Source organism: Lipotes vexillifer, unplaced genomic scaffold, assembly GCF_000442215.2.
Source record: "Lipotes vexillifer unplaced genomic scaffold, Lipotes_vexillifer_v1.1 scaffold490, whole genome shotgun sequence".
Taxonomy (NCBI): domain Eukaryota; kingdom Metazoa; phylum Chordata; class Mammalia; order Artiodactyla; family Lipotidae; genus Lipotes; species Lipotes vexillifer.
In genome coordinates, this window is record NW_006796397.1 from 4233622 (window position 1) to 4252262 (window position 18641).

The 18641-nt window shown below is 35.0% G+C and overlaps 1 protein-coding gene across 1 annotated transcript in view; it reads left to right on the forward strand.

The window, feature by feature from the left end:
• LOC103080361 (coiled-coil domain-containing protein 18) overlaps nt 1-18641 on the forward strand; it is a gene marked incomplete at its 3' end in the record, with an annotated part of 63768 nt that overhangs the window by 7153 nt on the left and 37974 nt on the right. The window contains exons 6-10 of the mRNA XM_007468557.1: nt 3457-3563; nt 4790-4918; nt 15070-15166; nt 16544-16665; nt 17598-17889. Coding sequence (XP_007468619.1) covers nt 3457-3563; nt 4790-4918; nt 15070-15166; nt 16544-16665; nt 17598-17889 — 747 coding nt within the window. The remainder of the gene's footprint in view (nt 1-3456; nt 3564-4789; nt 4919-15069; nt 15167-16543; nt 16666-17597; nt 17890-18641) is intronic.

Below are 18641 nucleotides of genomic sequence, written 5' to 3' on the forward strand. Positions count from 1 at the left end.
TGTGGAGCTCGGTTTTCTCTCTGGTTATAGCATGTGGGGCTCCAGGGTGCATGGGCTCTGTAGTTTGTGGCATGCGGGCTCTCTTGTTGAGGCTCACAAGCTCAATAGTTGTGGCGCACGGGCTTATTTGCCCTGCGGCATGTGGGATCTTAGTTCCCCAACCAGGGATCGAACCTGTGTCCCCTGTGTTGGAAGGCGGATTCTTTACCACTGGGCCACCAGGGAAGTCCCCAACAATCATTTTTTATGGTAGTATTATGTTTCCTTATGTGAGTATACCATAATTTAATTAATAGCTCCCCTGTTTATATGGTTTCCTATATTTTTCTATATGATTGGTATACAAAAAATTAGAAGAAACCAAAATGTCCAATAACAGAGACATGGTAAAGTAAATTATGATATATCCATATAATGGATTGCTACTAAGCTTTTTTTTTTTTAAGGTAAATGCAGAGTTGTTTTACTTTTATAGAACTTTGTAAGGTTTAAATGATATATGTAGAGGCACTTAGAATGGTATCTGCACAGTCAACACTCAAAAACTTACCTAAAATATTTAGTGGTAGAAAAACATTACAGAGCAAAACACATACACATACATGCACACACACAATAATCTGTTTTGTTTTTTATAAAATGAGCACGTGTCTATGTGTGTGAATGTATGTAGATATACATATAACATATATCAATATAAGGACAGAAGGACTGCTCCACTATATTGTTGATAACTTTGGAAACGGTTGGAGGGTCATAGTGAAACTTTAGCTATTTACTTTTTAAATGTATTGTTTTAAGTAGTAGAGTTATGGGAGGTCTTTATTTTGTACTTTTCAAACAAAGCAAAGTACTGTTGAGCCTAAGGAGAAAAAATGCTACAGTGAACATAAAACTTTTTTGGTGTTTGGGATTATTTCTAGGTTAGATTTTCAGAATGGTCAAATCACAGAGAAATAATTTTTTCAGGCATTTATTGCACTCTGTCTACATTCAGTATTATTATTATTTTTAAACATATCTATATTTTTAAATATCTTTGAGGGAAAATTATTTTGTTTTTCTTGATTTCTTATGAAGTTTACCTTTTCAGTGTGTCATTTAGATTTCTTTTGATGTGTCTGTTTACCTTTTCTGTTTATTAATTGTATTTTAATTTTTTAATCAACTATAGATTCTTTTTAAAGTCATAGAGGCTTAATTATTTAAAGTCTAAGAGATAGTAAAAGAGTTTTGCTAATAATTACTGAACTATTAGCATTTTGTTCCTTTTTTTGAGCATGTAAATACACCAGTGTTTATTCTAGGCAGTAAGACAGATATTTGTGTTTTACTTCCCATCTCAGCATTTTCTAAATTGCCTGATGAAATATTTTTTAGGGAGGCTGCCTTTTCCAGGGCAGGTCTTAGCTTTTATTTTGCATATGTGCTACTGTTGGAAACCTTTTGCTGAAATTCCCCATTGTACCGATCAACATATTCATAATTTACCTTTTAGCAGTGTCTGTACAGTAGTTACACACTTCTGGAGACTGGCATCTTGTTCTCTCTGAGCTTATTGCCCTTCAGACCTGCTGCCCAGCTGCTCTCCTGGGACTTCTCTTTGATGTTCGTCTAGGTTGGGTCTATTGTTTCCTTGATCCCATGTCATTTTTCTTGGTTTGCTCTTTCTTTAGTTGGAGCATGTTTCTAGTAGCTTCCTTGTCTGTCTGAAATTTCTTAAGTTCTCCCCCACGCTTTTTTGAATTCTAGGTTGAAAATTATTTTACCTCAGAATGTTTAGGACATTGCTTTCTTGTCTTCTATCCTCCAGTTTGTCTCTAAAGCATCTGATGCCGTTGTGAATTACTTTTCCTAGTGGGTAATATATTTTTTCATTTGTTTTTTCACTTATGTTTTTAGGAATAGACCTCTGTTATTTATTGTGCTGGGTACATGAAGACCCTTTTAGGCTGAAATCTTGTGTCCTTTGGTCCCTGAATTTTTTCTTATGTAATCTTTGATAATTTTCTTCACTCTGTTTTCTTTCTTCTATCTTTCCTAACCTGGATTGGTACTCTAAATCTTTTAAGTTTTTTCCTGGTATTTTCCATCTCTTTGTCTTCCTGCGATACTTTTTCTGTGATTTCCTCAACATTGTCATCCTATTGAATCTTTTATTTTTGGCTTTCATAATTTTTCATTTTCTGGAGCTTTTTCACATTCTCTGATTGTTTTGTACTTAATAACATCCTGATGCAGTATCTTCTCATAGCTCTCTGAAGATTTAATGATTCTCTGTGTTTGTGTGTGTGTATATGTTTGCCTGGCTGCTGCCAGTTGCTTTTTTCTTTTGTTTTGACCTCTGACTTTTGTGATAGAAGCTTTCAGATATTGGTGTTTTGGCTATTTGTATTTTAGAGAAGGCACTTAAATGCTCTTTGGAAGCTCTCTGTGCAAAGGTGAAGTTTGTTGTCCATTGGGCTTCATTTGTTGGTGATGGTTGAGAAGATGGCTCTTTTGTAGGGAGATATCTCCCTTCCCCTATCCAACATCCATATGTGAGGTCTTTTTCTTTGGAGCTCTTGAGTTTCTCCAGCAAAGAATCCTTTGATTTCTGACCTGTGGGGTAGCCCCAGATGATGTGGGGTAGGAAGCTGGAAGCTGACTGTTCCTTATTAATCTCTTTGTTTTTAACTCTTCCTCATCCCTGCTCATCATTCCATGTCATTCCATGTCTCAAGAGTCTCAAACCTTTCCTGTTCAATTCTCCAGATAATAATAATAACTTTCTATCTCTTCTTGGTAGGCCATCATGTGACTCTTGGTGTTCTGAGAGTAGGAAAAGGAGGGACTTATCAACAGAGTTGGAACTATATCCCAAGTTTTCTATCCTGGACCTCATCCCTGCCCTGTACTATTATCTCATGCTTCCTTTTTTGGGGGGATAATTAGTTCTCTTATTGGTATTCTTTTCCAGACACCATTTAGGTTGTGGATTTCTACCATCCTACACTCTTCATATTCCAAGTTGTAGGATTACTATGCTTTTCTGTATTTTCTAGGTTTTCTCTAGTAAGCATGTATTCTAAAATTAGGTTTTAAATAATAACAAGGTTCAGTAAGTATTTTTATGTGATTTTAAATGATTTGGTCTTTGAAATTTAATTTTCTAATGTATGTGAAATTTATCTTTTTAGATAAATTTACCTTTAAATTAGTCTGTAGAGGTTCTCTTTTTTTCCCCAAATAACTAACCAGTTATCTTGGGATGTTAAGTTGAGGGTAATGGCAGGAGCTTACATGCTGAGACTGGCTTGTGATGATGACATGCCCATATAAATTGATAGATAAGATGAGCTTCACAAACAATGAACAATGACTGGGGAGTTCTACTGTCAGATGGTAAACGAAACTAAGGACAAAGTCGATTAATTTATTTTGTGAAGAAAGTGCTCTAAAAGTTCTTTGTTTTAGGTTTCTATGCTTGAATCTGCTGAACAACAGGCAGCCATTGTACCAATCTTAGAAGAACAGATTATAAATTTGGAAGCAGAAGTTTCAGTCCAAGATAAAGTTTTGAGGTAAAACTTACAGCTTTAAAATATTTATTTTCTACTTTTACTTTTTGACGTGTCTTGTTAAAATTTGTCCTGCACCCCAATAAATCCATGTTGGTGTATAGACTGTCTTAGTTAGAACTTGTTGATTCTGTTTTCAGTCCATCATAACTCCTCTTGGCTGCAGGATACATGCAGTATATAGGGGCTAAAAAAGAATAAATCTAAGCTGAGATGCTTATTTATGTGTTTTCATTAATATGAATTAGTTTGCTTGTTGCCCTACATAGTAATATGTACTCAGTACTTCGATGGGAGTTCAAGAAATAAAATACAAGGAATCAGGCACTTTATAATTTATCTTCCTCTTCTGCTATGAATAAAATGAGAAATATATGCATACTAAATAGCATATTGCTCCATTTTAGTGATTCTCAAAAGAGTAGTTCTGCGACCAGCAGTATGAGCATCATCTGGGAACTTGTAAGAAATGCAGATCTCAGTTCCTGTCTCAGACTTATGGAGTCACAAACTCTGGGAGGTGGGATCCAGCAATCTGTGTTTTAACAAGTCCTGCAGATGATTCTGATGCACACTAAAGTCATCTCTCATGACCATCAGAATTTCATAATTTTCTTTGTAATACATATGTTAAGTTTATTCCTAGGTATTTTATATTTTTGGTTGTTGTGAATTTGTTCTTGTTCTGTTCATTGATAGTATATAGGAAGGCTACTGCTTTTTGTATAATACTATAAGTATTTTGTAATTGGACTATTTGTCATACCTTTAATTAATTCTAATTTTTGTTTTGATTCTCCTGGGATTTTCCAGGTAGCTAATGATATTATCAGCAAAAAAAAGAATTTTGTCTTTCTTTTCCAAAATTTATACTTACTACTTTTTCATTTTAGCTTTTTGCAACTGTCAGAAAAATCACTGGATATAGTGGTGATAGCAGTCATACTTATCTAATTTCTGAAATATATCTAATACTTCTAGTATCTGATCATTAAATAGGATATAATCTTTTATTTCAGATATATTTATCATCTGATAGAAGTATCCTTTTATTCCTTATGAAAACTAATAGTTCACAAGTGATGAATATGCCTTTTCTCTTTCTCTTGTTAAATATTTGTTTCTCTTAACTCAGTGATTTAAACTAATAGAATTCCTGATGTTGAACTATTTCTTGCTTACCTGAAACAATCTCTTCAACAGCCTTTAAAAGTATCTTTATTTTATAGAGAGGCAGAAGATAAATTACAGCAGAGTCAGAAAATGGTGATTGAAAAGGAACAGAGTTTGCAGAAGTCCCAAGAGGAATGTATAAAGCTGAAGGTAGACTTACTTGAACAAAGTAAACAAGGAAAGAGGTATGTGTTTTTAAAGCAAATAATTGTTTTTGTAGGGGAGAAACAAAGAATATAGTACCTGTTTAAAATTCTACTTAGTTTTTGAAGTGAAAAAATTTCAGAAATTTGGCAGTAGAAAATTTAATGTTCTTTTTTGTCCGTTAACTTTTTAAAGTTTTTGATTAAAAATTTCACATGTGGACTTTATGGTATTGGCATTTTGAATTGGGATTAATTCCTTAAAGCCCGATAATGATTATCAATGAAATGATACTTACTTATTTCTGAAATTAAATTCATGAGAAAGTGTGGTTGGGTCTTCCTTTAGGAATACATAAGTAATGCAAAAATATCTATTTTGTATAAACCATATCTTAAGATAAAGTTTTCTAGTTAGCTTTGACCATATCACCATTAACTTTGAATGTTAACTTTTAAACTAATAAAGATGAAAAATTTTTTAGTTTAAGGAGATTTTACAATAAAATAATGTAATTTTAGCAGGTTTTACACAGGGTAAAATCATAATTTGCATTTTTATCTTCTCTGGCAACAAAAATATGTTTTAAAAATTTCTTCTATTATATAAATAATGTTATGAAGAAAGTGTTTTTTGAAAAGTTGTCATACATAGATAAATATTTGTTTGTGTGTGCATTTAAACTTCTAAAAACTGCTCAAAACCCATCTATGTCATTTTTTCATTAAAATGAGTTTAGAAGAACATTTTCTCAGCAGTATTTGGTTAGTATAGTTCAGGTTACAATATATATTTGGTAGGCAGTATTACTTAGTGGAAATGTTTAGGTTTTGGAGTTAAACAGCCAGTTTTTACCTCTAAGTGACTTCGTTACCTTGGGGAAACTATTTAACCTTCTTGAACCTCAGTTTGTTCATCTATTAAGTCAAGATGATATTGTCTTGATGTGAGGAATAAATGAAAAAAGAAATGTAAGGTGCTTTGTAAATAATAAACACTAACAAATGTAGCTATTGTAAATGTAAACTGTGTGATTAAATATTCTGAAATTCAGACTTTACTTACTCAGATGAGCTTTTTATACATGATAATTTAAAATAATAAGATAATAATACATGAAGACAAGCCTTACAATGTAGCTAAAAAAAAGTACGGAGAAAGAGCGACTAGTTCTCTCTGTAGAACTTATACAAGAGATGATTTTTAGGGTAGGGTATTGACTACGCTGTCATAAGGTGAATAAGTAGAGATGGACACGTTCTGGACAGCGTGTACAAAGTCATAGAAGTATAAAAGAACATCATTTCTGAAGAACACTAGGAGTTTTGTGTACTTATAAATGGACAGGTGTAGTAGGATTTGACGAAAAAGACAGGCTTAGTCCAGACTAAATGGCTTTGTGTTTTATGCCAAAAGATTTGTGTTTTAACCTGGAGAGGATAAATAGGCAATTGAGATTTTTAGGTAAAGATGTGACATGAAGACTCTTGGAGCTTTTTGAGGAACTAGAATGAAGATAGGCATTCTGAAAATGAAAGATCAAAACCTTTGCAAAGACTTTTCTTTGGGTGATGATTAATCATAATGGATTAAAAAGCCAGTATAAAGGCGGAGGTTGTTGAGCTTTATGCTGTTTATAAGAGACATACTTAAAACATAAGGACACAGGATAAACAACAAAGTCCTACCTATAGGACAGGGAACTATATTCAATATTCTGTAATAAACCATAATGATAAAGAATATGAAAAATATATATGTATAACTGAGTCACTTTGCTGTGCAGCAGAAATTAAACACAATGTTGTAAAAAAAGAAAAAGAAAAAAAGAACCACATAAGGACACAGAAAAGCTGAACTCAAAGGGATGAAAAGAAATGTTTCAGGCAGTCACCAAAACAAAGTAGGTATAGCTATATTAATATCACACAGAATAATTCTAAGTGCAAAAAGCATTACTAGAGTTAAAAAGAACTTATATATATAATGTTTAGGTAACACTTAAGCAGGAAGCTATAAAGATTCTAAACTTCTATTTAATAATTTAGTCCCAAAATACTTAAAGAAAAAAAATTTCAATGAACAAATCTGTAACCATACAGGGAACACTTGTACACATTTACTAGAATTGTGAGATTAAGCAACAAAAAAGTAAGAAGCTGAAGAGTTGAGTGATTAATAATCTTGATCTAATGGATGTATGTATGGAAGCCTGTAGCCAACAATTTGAGAATTCACATTCTTTCAGGCACTCGTGGAACATTTATAATTTGTTACCTCACTCTGCCAGAAAGCATGAATTTTAACAAAGATAAAAATATTTGTGTCATACATATCACCTTCTCAGACCACAGTATAATTAAGTTATATATAACAACCCCGCCCCCCCATCCCCAAATCATGTATGTTTGAAAATTTAAAATCAACCTTCTTGCTACTCATGGACCATTGAAGAAATTATGAAAATTAGAAGACTTAGAACTGAGTGATATAAAAAATATTGCAGCTTGTGGGCTGCAGACAAAGATATTCTCAGAAGAAAATTTTTAGTCTCCTGTGCGTGTATTAAAATTGGTATGTGAGGAACTTCCCTGGTGACACAGTGGTTAAGAATCTGCCTGCCAATGCAGGGAACCTGGGTTCAAGCCCTGGTCCGGGAAGATCCCACATACCACGGAACAGCTAAGCCTGTGTGCCACAACTACTGAGCCTGCACTCTAGAGCCCGCAAGCCACAACTACCGAGCCCACGTGCCACAACTACTGAAGCTCACACACCTAGAGCCTGTGCTCTGCAGCAAGAGAAGCCACCACAATGAGAAGCCCACTCGCCGCAACTAGAGAAAACCTGCACACAGCAACCGAGACCCAACGCAGCCAAAGATAAATAAATAAAAATAAATAAATTTATTTTTAAAAATAATAAAATTAGTATGTGAATGAGCTAAAACATTCAGTTTATGTAGTCAGGAAAAGGACATAAAGAGCTTGATCAAAAGAAAAATAGGGGCTTCCCTGGTGGCACAGTAGTTGAGAGTCCGCCTGCCAATGCAGGGGATGCGGGTTTGTGCCCCAGTCCGGGAAGATCCCACATGCCGTGGAGCGGCTAGGCCTGTGAGCCATGGCCACTGAGCCTGCATGTCCGGAGCCTGTGCTCCGCAACGGGAGAGGCCACAACAGTGAGAGGCCCATGTACTGCAAAAAAAAAAAAAAAGAAAAAAGAAAAGAAAAATAGAAGTGATTAAATAATAAAGATAAGGGTGAAATAGAAAACAAAGAAACAATAGAGAATCCCCAAAACCTAAATCTGGTTCTTTTCACAGTGACCAAGGTAATGGGCATCAGACAAGATTAATCTAAGAGAAAAGGCATAAAAACCAATATTGGAATTGAAAAGGAACTCCTAAGTTACAGATTTAGCTATGATTTAAGAAATAAGACTAAGTACTATGAACCGTTTTAGGATAATACATTTGAAAACTTAGACTAAATAAATGATTTCCCAACAAAGTTAAGTTTAACAAAACTAACTTAAGCATAAATTGAAAACCTTGGGGATTTCCCTGGTGGTCCAGTGGCTAAGACTCTGTGCTCCCTGGTAGTCCAGTGGCTAAGACTCTGCGCTCCCATTGCAGGGGGCCCGGGTTTGATCCCTGGTCAGGGAACTAGATACCACATGCCGCAACTAAGAGTTTGCATGCCCCAACTAAAGATCCCACATGACACAACTAAAGACCCCTGCATGCTGCAAGTAAAGGTTCCACATGTGGCAACAAAGATCCCGTGTGCCACAACTAAGACCCGGTGCAGCCAAATAAATAAGTAAATAAATGAATGTTTTAAATAAATTGAAAACCTTAATAGTTGTTTAGCCATTAAACGTATTGAATCAATCATTAGAAATTTCCCCACAAAAAAATAAAATAATCAAAATGATGATGACAAAAGGAACAGTCCCTTTATGGCACATGGTGGCTAAAATGAAAAAGACTCACAGTATCAAGTTTTGAATTTGTAGAGCAACTGGAATTCAAATATATTTATAGTAGGAGTGTAAATTGGTAGAACCACTTTGGAAAACTATCTGTCAGTATCTACTAAACCCAAACGTAAGTCACCCTATGATCCAGCATCCACTCCAACAGAAATGAAGACCTGTATCTATCAAAAGACATGTGCAAGGATGCTCAAAGTAGCTTTATTAATAATTGCTAAGTGTTCATCAACAACAGAATTAATAAATATATTCATTCATATTCTGAAATATATGCATCAGTGAAAAAGCAACTATAGTTCTTTAACAACGGGGACAGATACTACAGATGTTAAGCAAAGGAAGCCAGATGCAAAAGAATACTGTGTATTTCCTTAAGAAATCAAGAATAAGCAAAATTAATATATGGTGTTAAAAGTCCAAATAGTGTTTACTTTTTTAGGTGAAGAGTATTGACTGGGAGGCTGCACAGGGAGCCTTTTGGGTGCTGGAAATGTTCTGTATTTGATCTGGATAGTAGTTATGTGGGTACATACATATGTACAAATTCATTCACTTAAGATGTGAGCACTTCACTCAATAAAAAATTAAAATAAAATAACTATAAGTTAAGTCTGAAAAAATCTACAGAAGATAGGTACAATCTTAATGGAGGTTTAAAAATGTACTCAGGATTTGTTTTAATCAGGTATGGCAAGATAGACATGGAAATGGCTGTCATAAATGAAGAAGTTTTTATACTCACAGATTACTAGAAATAGGAGACATGACATGTCATGTAGAGGGACCATACAGGGAAGTATCAGGTTGTTCAGAAGGCAGAGGGAGTTGGGAAGAAAATATGAACAGGAGGTTTTACTGTGGTTTCTGTGGGAAGAAACGGTTGAGGTAGGGTGTTCAGCCTTCGGATTGGCTAGTATGAATAATCTCAGTGGGCAGAAGTGTAAGACTGTCCTAAGTGGTCTAGTACCTGGTCCTGGGATGATTAGGACAGGAGAATATTAGCCCGGTGTGTAAGAGCCAGATAGAGGAATGGGGAGTGGGCTCTGGATTGCTTAGTTTGTGTATGAAAGGTACACTCCCATGTGCAAAGTTTATTAATCTCTGAGAATTTGCTAGCCCTGGGAGGACCAGTCTTCCTAGGGTCAGTACTGCCCCAGATGTCAAAATATCAGACTAAAAAGACATACTTAATACAATGGAGAAAATAATAAAGCTTCTTTGAAAGCCTTAAGAGAAGATGTAACTAATGAGGTGTATACCATTTTTCTGGAAGAGAACCTAACGTAAAGGTGTCAGTTTTCCCCAAAATAGTTTATACATTCAGTACAATTCGAATCAATATCCCAACAAAATTTTTGGTAGAACTTAATGAACTGACCCTGAAAATCATGTGGAAGAACCAATGTCCAAGAACAAACAAGGCACTTTTGAAGCTGTAGACCAAGGTAGAGAACATGTCTATAGATAACAAGACTTCTAAAGTTATACTAATTAAGTCAATGTGATATTGGTTTAGGAATAAACAAAAAAATCAGTGGTACAGAACAGAGACTCTTAAGCAAACATGCATACAGTGGAATCTTCATAATGTAACAGGTGGCATTACAAATCAGGGCAAAGGATAGAAGAATCAATAATTAAGGTGCTGGACAAACTGACATCATGTATTTCATATGTGATATAGTGAGAAGGGTACACCACCATTTATGTGGTATGCCTCTTGAGAATGAGTAGCCTGAAACTAATCATGAGGAAACATCAGACAAGCTCAGGTTGGTCTTCTGTAAAACAACTGTTTATTCTTCAAAAATGTCACTGTCATGAAAGACTGAGAAAAGCTGAGAAGATGTTCCAGATTAAGGAGACTAAAGAGACATGATAACTAAAAGCAGTAAGTGACCCTGGATCAGAAGAAGGAAAATTCCATAAAGAAATTATTGGAATAATTAATAAAATTTATATATGAATTGTGTATTAGACAGTAACATTGTATAAATTTTAGATTTCTTAAATTTGATAGTTACTTGTGGTTATATTGCTAACTTGTGGTTATATTACTAGTTACTCTAGGATATATAGTTCAGTGCAAAAAAATCTCTCAAGTGAGAGACATAAAGCAATGGTGGCAAAATATCAAAAAGTGGTGAATCCGCATTAAGGGTATACTGACTTAATTTTAAAAACAAATACTTCAGGAGGACTTCCCTGGGGTTCCAGTGGGTAAGACTCTGCTCTCCCAATGCAGGAGGCCCAGGTTCGATCCCTGGTCGGGGAACTAGATCCTGCATGCATGCTGCAACTAAGGAGTTTCCATGCCACAACTAAGAGTGCATGCTGCAACTAAGAAGTCTGCATGCTGCAACTAAAAGATCCCACATGCAGCTACGAAGATCCCACATGCTGCAACTAAGACCCGGCGCAGCCTAAATAAGTAAATAAATATTAAAACAAAAAACCTTCAAAAAATGATTCTGGGAGAATTGATTATTGATTAAAAAATTAAATTAGATTCCTGCCTCATACTATACCTGCATTAAAAAAAAAATTCTAGATGGATTAAAGGCCCAATTGTGAAAAGTAAAACTTTTAGAGAAAATATATGAGAATAGTTTCTATGTTGTCTCATGGTAGGGAAAAATGTTTTTTGTGTTTTTTTTTTGCGGTACGTGGGCCTCTCACTGTTGTGGCCTCTCCCGTCGCGGAGCACAGGCTCCGGCCGCGCAGGCTCAGCGGCCATGGCTCACGGGCCCAGCCGCTCCACGGCATGTGGGATCCTCCCGGACAGGGGCACGAACCCGCGTCCCCTGCATCGGCAGGTGGACTCTCAACCACTGCGCCACCAGGGAAGCCCCGGGAAGAATGTTTTATATGAGAATAGTTTATGTGTTGTCTCATGGTAGGGAAGAATGTTTTAAAATGAGAGCAAAAAAGCATGAATATTACAGGAAATGATTGCTAAATTTTAAGTCCATTAAAATAAAAACCTTCTGTTTATAAAACTCATCAATTAAAAAGTGAAAAAGGCAAGACTAATGGTTGGGGAAATATTTGCAAGTAATATAATTCACAAAGATTAATATCCAGAATTTGTAAAGAACTGTCACAAATCAATAAGAAAAGGCAAGGTCGGGGGGAGATATCCAGTAATAAAAGACAAAAGAATCTGTAGAGGTAATGGACAGGAAACTCAAATATCCAATGAAACATGAAAGTTGCTTAACCTCACTGTCATCAAAGATGTAAATTAAAGCTACAGTCAGGTTGTAAAGCTACAAACATGTCATACTATTAGATTGGCAAAAGTTTTAAATTTTATGGTATTGTAGTAACTCATTGAGCATTTATTATGTGTAAACACGTTTCTAAGTGCTTTAGGTATATAACTTATTCCTCACACAATCATAAGAGTTTGATAATATCCTCATTTTATAGATGAAGAAACTGACTTAGAGAGAAGTTAAGGTCACCCATTTAGAAAGTGGTAGAGGTAGAATTTGAATCCAAACACTGTCGCTCTAGGGCCCAATGAATTGAATACCGTGACAGAAGTAGTAGTGCAAAGTGGTTAGGAAGAAAGATTATGGAAACAGGTTACATTCCCAGTAACCCATGAGATCTTGGTCAAGTTACTTAACCTCTCAGTTCCTTGTTTGTGGCACTTACTTTATCATGGGTCGTTGGGAGGCTTAGATAGGTTACTATTTTATTATTATTCTATACTGCTTCTCTAAGTACGGGTGAAGGTGTGGTATAATAAACTCATACACATTTCTGGTTGGGAGAGTAAATTGGTGCAGCTGCTGTACTACTTTGTTCTTTTAAAGGATTTAATAAATTGAAGGTGTACCATAGTACCTTCAACTTTGAAATACCTTTTGGAAAATATCTAGCAATTCAGCTCCTAATTATTTATCTTAAAGAAACTCTCACACATATTGCCAAGGAACTATGCATCAAGGTGTTCATTGCAACATTGTGTTAGCTGGAAGCAGCCTCAATGGCTATCAACTAAAAAAATGGTTGAATAAATTATACTATTTTTATACAATATAATAGTATATATTAGATTTTTAAAAGTGAACTATAGTCACATGGGTGAACATAGATATGTCTTGAATGATAATGAACAGAAGTCTGTAGAAGGATGTATACATTGTGGTGCCATTCATATAAAGTATATAGAAAAAGATTACGATATTTCATTGAATGTAAGATTCCACAGATTTTAAGGTGTACCGTTATTTTAGTAATCACTAAGAAAAAATATCATGAAACTATGGTATACCATCAATCGTAATATACATGATAATTTTAGAGATGTTAAAAATGTGAAAACAATGTGCCTCTTACAATAGATGAACTATGATGTATTGTTTGTGGATTATTTGGTCAACATGTGAATGTACAAAATGTATGATGATAACAAAACAAAGTCACACTAGGGTTACCTCTGTGGAAGAAGTCAGGGGAATAGGATTTGGAGGTGAACAGGGACCTCAACTCTGCAATGTCTATAATGTTTTGTTTGCTTAAAATAAAATGGCTACATGAAACAAAAATAGCAAAGAGTTAAGATTCACAAAAGTTGGGTTGGGAGTACATATATATATTTATCCATTCTTTTCTGTGTGGCTGAAAATATTATGACCTTTTTATAAACATTGGTGGTGGGACTTCCCTGGTGGTGCAGTGGTTAAGAATCCGCCTGCCAATGCAGGGGACACGGGTTTGAGCCCTGGTCTGGGAAGATCCCACATGCTGTGGAGCAACTAAGCCCATGAGCCACAACTACTGAGCCTGCACTCTAGAGCCTGCAAGCCACAACTACTGTGCGCCTAGAGCCCATGCTCCACAGCAAGAGAAGCCACCGCAATGAGAAGCCTGTGTACCGCAACAAGGAGTGGCCCCCACTTGCCGCATCTAGAGAAAGCCTGCGCACAGCAACAAAGACCCAACGCAGCCAAAAAATAAAAATAAATAAATAAAGCTATTAAATCTGGTCAAAAGTATGGACCATTTAAAAAATAAAAAGTGAAAAATACAGGTATCCTTTGCTCTCTGAATTCCAGCTATGCCAACTAAGGAATGGAATATATTCTCATAGATTTTCAAATAAATCCCTTATTGTTTAAACTCTTTTTCATTTGAAACTTGGAACCAGGCAAACATCTCTGATATCCACAGTTGCTGTCCAAATTTAAGAACCCCATATATTCAGGAAGTAAGAGATACTTTCACTTGAATTTGTAAGCCAATAGAGAAGAGACTGAAAATACAGAAGAGTCCTGAAAGGGAAGAACTAAGATCCAGAGTATAGATAAAGGAATTCACCTTGGATAAGAGAAGAGTCACTAACTTCAAAATAATGTGATGAAAATAAGTTTAAATATAGAAAAATTTTTAGATGTGGATATGAAATTGACCAAGTTCCAGCCTAGTAGTCTCAATTCACTGTGAGAGGTATGAAGAAAGGTCAGGATTAACTAAGAGGTGAGACAGAATGGTTGCGCTTGCTTGGTAGTGGTTGGTTTTTGTTGTTCAGATTTTATATCTTTTTTGAAAATTTACTTGGCCTTTTCAAAGATCACAGGATCTACTGAGTACTTTTTTTTTTTTGGCAGTACGTGGGCCTCTCACTGTTGTGGCCTCTCCCATTGCGGAGCACAGGCTCTGGACACACAGGCTCAGCGGCCATGGCTCATGGGCCCAGCCACTTCGCGGCATGTGGGATCTTCCCGGACCGGGAACATGAACCCGTGTCCCCTGCATCAGCAGGCGGACTCTCAACCACTGTGCTACCAGGGAAGCCCTACTGAATATTTTTAATATACTAGACAGTGGATTGATTCTGTAATACCTGATCTTTGAAAATTTATCATATAGCCTCAGGCAACTTCCCTAATCTGTCTTTTCCAGACAGAGGAAAAATTGGCAACACATAAGAATGTCTGTATGTTTCAAAGTTTATAAGTATTTTATGTTCTATTTTATTTTTCATATAGATATCATAGTGAGGAAGTTATTGTAGTCTAGTCTTCATTTTTCATTTTGCCATTTTAAGCCTTATACTCTTTTTTAACACCGAAAAATCTGCTTCTCTCTAGTTATTCCTTATAATTAAATATAGGTTATTTTGGAACTTAAATACACAAGTACAGAGCATTCTTTACTTTTATTAATTATCGTTAAATTTTAGAGCTGAACGACAAAGGAATGAAGCACTATATAATGCTGAAGAGCTAAGTAAAGCTTTCCAACATTATAAAGAAAAGGTGGCTGAAAAACTGGAAAAGGTAAGAGGCAGTTGTGCAAATTCAGTGTTTTGTATTACCATCCACATTCTGAAAATATAGACATAAATAGGATATATTTATGGTTAAAGTGGGGAGTAATTTTTATGATCTCATTCATAATAAAATCATTGAAATAAAGAATTTATAATTATTAGTTAAGTATAATATTTACCATCTTCTTATAATGAGCAGAAACTTTCTTATCCAGAGAAGGAAAAGAGTGGAGACAAGGGACAAAATGTAGAGAAAGATGGGGTGAGTGAGCAGTTTAGAGCTATAGAAGTAAAAGCAGGAAATTTGTTCCCATCACCTCAGTGAAAATGAAGGCAGAGTAGATTATGTAGCCTTTAATTGGTCTCCTTAGACATAACACCCTGAGAGAGGCTCACTTCTGCCTCTCAGAGGGAAGGTTCCTTGAATAGGTTCTACATAGTAATATAGTGGCTTAATTACATTCATTGAATACCTTCAAGTAATACCACATGATAATAAACCTGTTTGGAGGGAGGCCACATGTTGGACATTAAGATAAATTCTTTATATCCTTAATTAATATTTACAGATTCTCTTCGAAGAAAGGTAGAAGGATAGAAGAAATATTAAAAATAAGAAAAATTTAAGATCCCATTAGATACTGACGTCTTAAGTGTGAATTAATAAGATCACTGTTTTGAAAGCCTTGGAAAAGGTCCCTGCGGGAAAGAAATATTGTAGAAGGGATTTTTAATAAGGTAATCTGGACTGGGAGGTAGAATACTTAGTAGGGGGAATATCCTCCTAGAGAGGGAGGACTTTATAGAGGAAAGAGAGGAAAATGTAAGAGATGATTTTTTTCATACTTCTTAGGATTATCAATTTCAAACTGCTCAGCAGAGCCCTATAGTTAGATATAACAAAGGAAGTGGGGCAAATCTGTCCAGTCCTCCATTCCCACTGCTCAAACCTGGATGCTTGACTTTTATCTGTTTTAAATTTGGGGCTGTGATTTCCTTGGGAGTATTCTGTGGCTAAAATTTCAAAAATTACTTCTCTGGAACATTTACACTAAAGTTAGCCTTTAGTAACTTGATGCAGCATCTCTACATGAGTTGCTTGCCTTGTCTACATAGAGCAGAACAATTCTGCTTTCAGGTAATCATGTGGTTGTTCCTTTCTTATAGGCTATTAACCATTTCTGGACAGGTGGTAGCATTCCCCCCTCCCTGTTCTTTGTTGCTGGAAGTTCACTTTGCTCCTTTCACTACAAGGCTGGGGACTTAAACGTGTGGAGTACTTACTCCACTCCTGCTTATTTACGAAATCACTACATTTTAATTTGAAATACCTAAAACTTATGACCACATTAGTGCATCCACTTAAAACAAATTATTGTTTTAGGTTCAAGCTGAAGAAGCAATATTAGAGAAAAATCTAATTAACTGTGAAAAAGAAAATAAAAGGCTACAGGAAAAGTGTGGTCTACATAAAAGTGAACTTGAAATTCTGAAAGAGAAATCAAGGTACAGTATCCTATTGTAAAAAAAGGATTTTTGTGTGGAAGTAGAGAAAAAACTGAAACATTTAAAAATAGAATATTTTGAATTCTGTAATTATGGCCTTAACTAATGTAGAAAGATAGGCATCCATGACTGAAATTGTTCTCTACTTGTAAGTTTAGGATTTTAAATGAATAAAACGTGTTGATGTTAATATACTTGTAAATATAGAGTAATATGATCAACATATTTGCTTTGAATATATTTAGAAAAAATTAACACAGATGTAGTGTCCTTGTAGTGTGATCACATTAGCTAGTAAAATATGTATTCTTCAAATCATGAAGCATCACCTAGTGTAACCTCATTTCAGAGATGTTAAAAATGTGATAAAGGGAACTGGTGAAATACAATAACAGTTCTAAACAGTAGATTGTTCTAATGTTTGACATGTTTTTATAGGTATACACATATATGTTTAAAAACGCTGCATAGTAATCTGTTAATCGTTAATTAGATTTTATCTTTTAGAGTTGTGGCTAATAAATAGTTTGTGACTTTTTTTCCTTATACTATCTAAAACTTTCTTGATGCTGCAAAACATTGTGTCAGGATTTTGGAGCTAACTCTCCTGTCATACACTTTTTAAAAGGGAGCAGAAATACCTCCAAGATAGTGGGATTATTCTGCTCAACTACTTACTGTGAGACACTGGGCAAGTTTCATAACCTTTCCTTGCCTTGTTTTCCTCCATCCATAAGCAGGGAGTAACAATAATGCTAGCCACATAAAGTTGTGAGTGCCTAGCATGCAGAAGGTAGGCACTCAGTAAATGTGAGCAAGTATTATTATTTCAGAATTAAGCTTTAAAATATTTAAAAAGTGAGATTAACTAAATATGATTATTGAAAGTAAATGTATGTTTTATTTTCATTTTTATGCTTTTTTCTTCATAGGCAGTTAAAAGAAGAAAATAATAATGGAAAAGAAAAATTAAGGATCATGGCAGTGAAAAATTCAGAAGTCATGGCACAACTAACTGAATCTAGACAAAGTATTCTTAAGCTAGAGAGTGAGTTAGAGGATAAAGACAAAATACTTAGAGAAAAATTTTCTCTGATGAATGAAAACCGAGAATTAAAAGTTCGTATTGCAACACAGAATGAGAAACTGGATTTGTGTCAGCAAGAAATAGAAAGTTCAAGGGTGGAACTGAGAAGTTTGGAAAAAATTATGTCCCAGTTGCCAGTAAGTATGTGTGACAAGGAAAATTTTACCCAAGTGCTTTATAAGAGATCATAATTTTGTAGTTGCTTTATTACCTTCTATTTTTTTCCTCACGTCTGCTTTCAGTCATCAGTTCTTTTCTATCTAATCTTTTTCTGAACTTACCTTCTACTATTCCATCCTTTCTCAATCTCTCAGATGCCATGTATAAGAATGGCACAGAATTTTTTAAAACAACAGTTTTAAAGGAACATTTATATACCACAGCGTTCACCCATTTTAAGTGTACTGTTCAATGATTTTTAGTAAATTTACAAGTTCTGAAACAATCACCACAATCCAGTTTTCAAACACTTCTGTCCCCCAAAGGTCCCTTGTGCCCATTTATAATCAGTCCCTGTACCCATCCCCACTCCTAGGGAATCATTAATCTACTTTCTGCCTATGAAGATTTGTCTTTTCTGGACATTTCATATAAATGAATTGTACAATATGTGGTCTTACCTTTTCTTAATGTTTTTGAGGATCTTTCATTGTGATATATATCAGTATTTCATTTCTTTCTATTGTTTAATATTATTCCTTTGTATGTTTATGCCACGTTTTATTTATTCATTCACCAATAGATGGACATTTCGGTTGTTTCCACTTTTGAACTATTATGAATGATGCTGTTATGAATATTTGCTTACAAGTCTCTGTCCACACATTTCTCTTGAGTAGATACCTAGAAGTAGAATTGCTGAGTCATGTGGTAAATTTATGCCAAACTT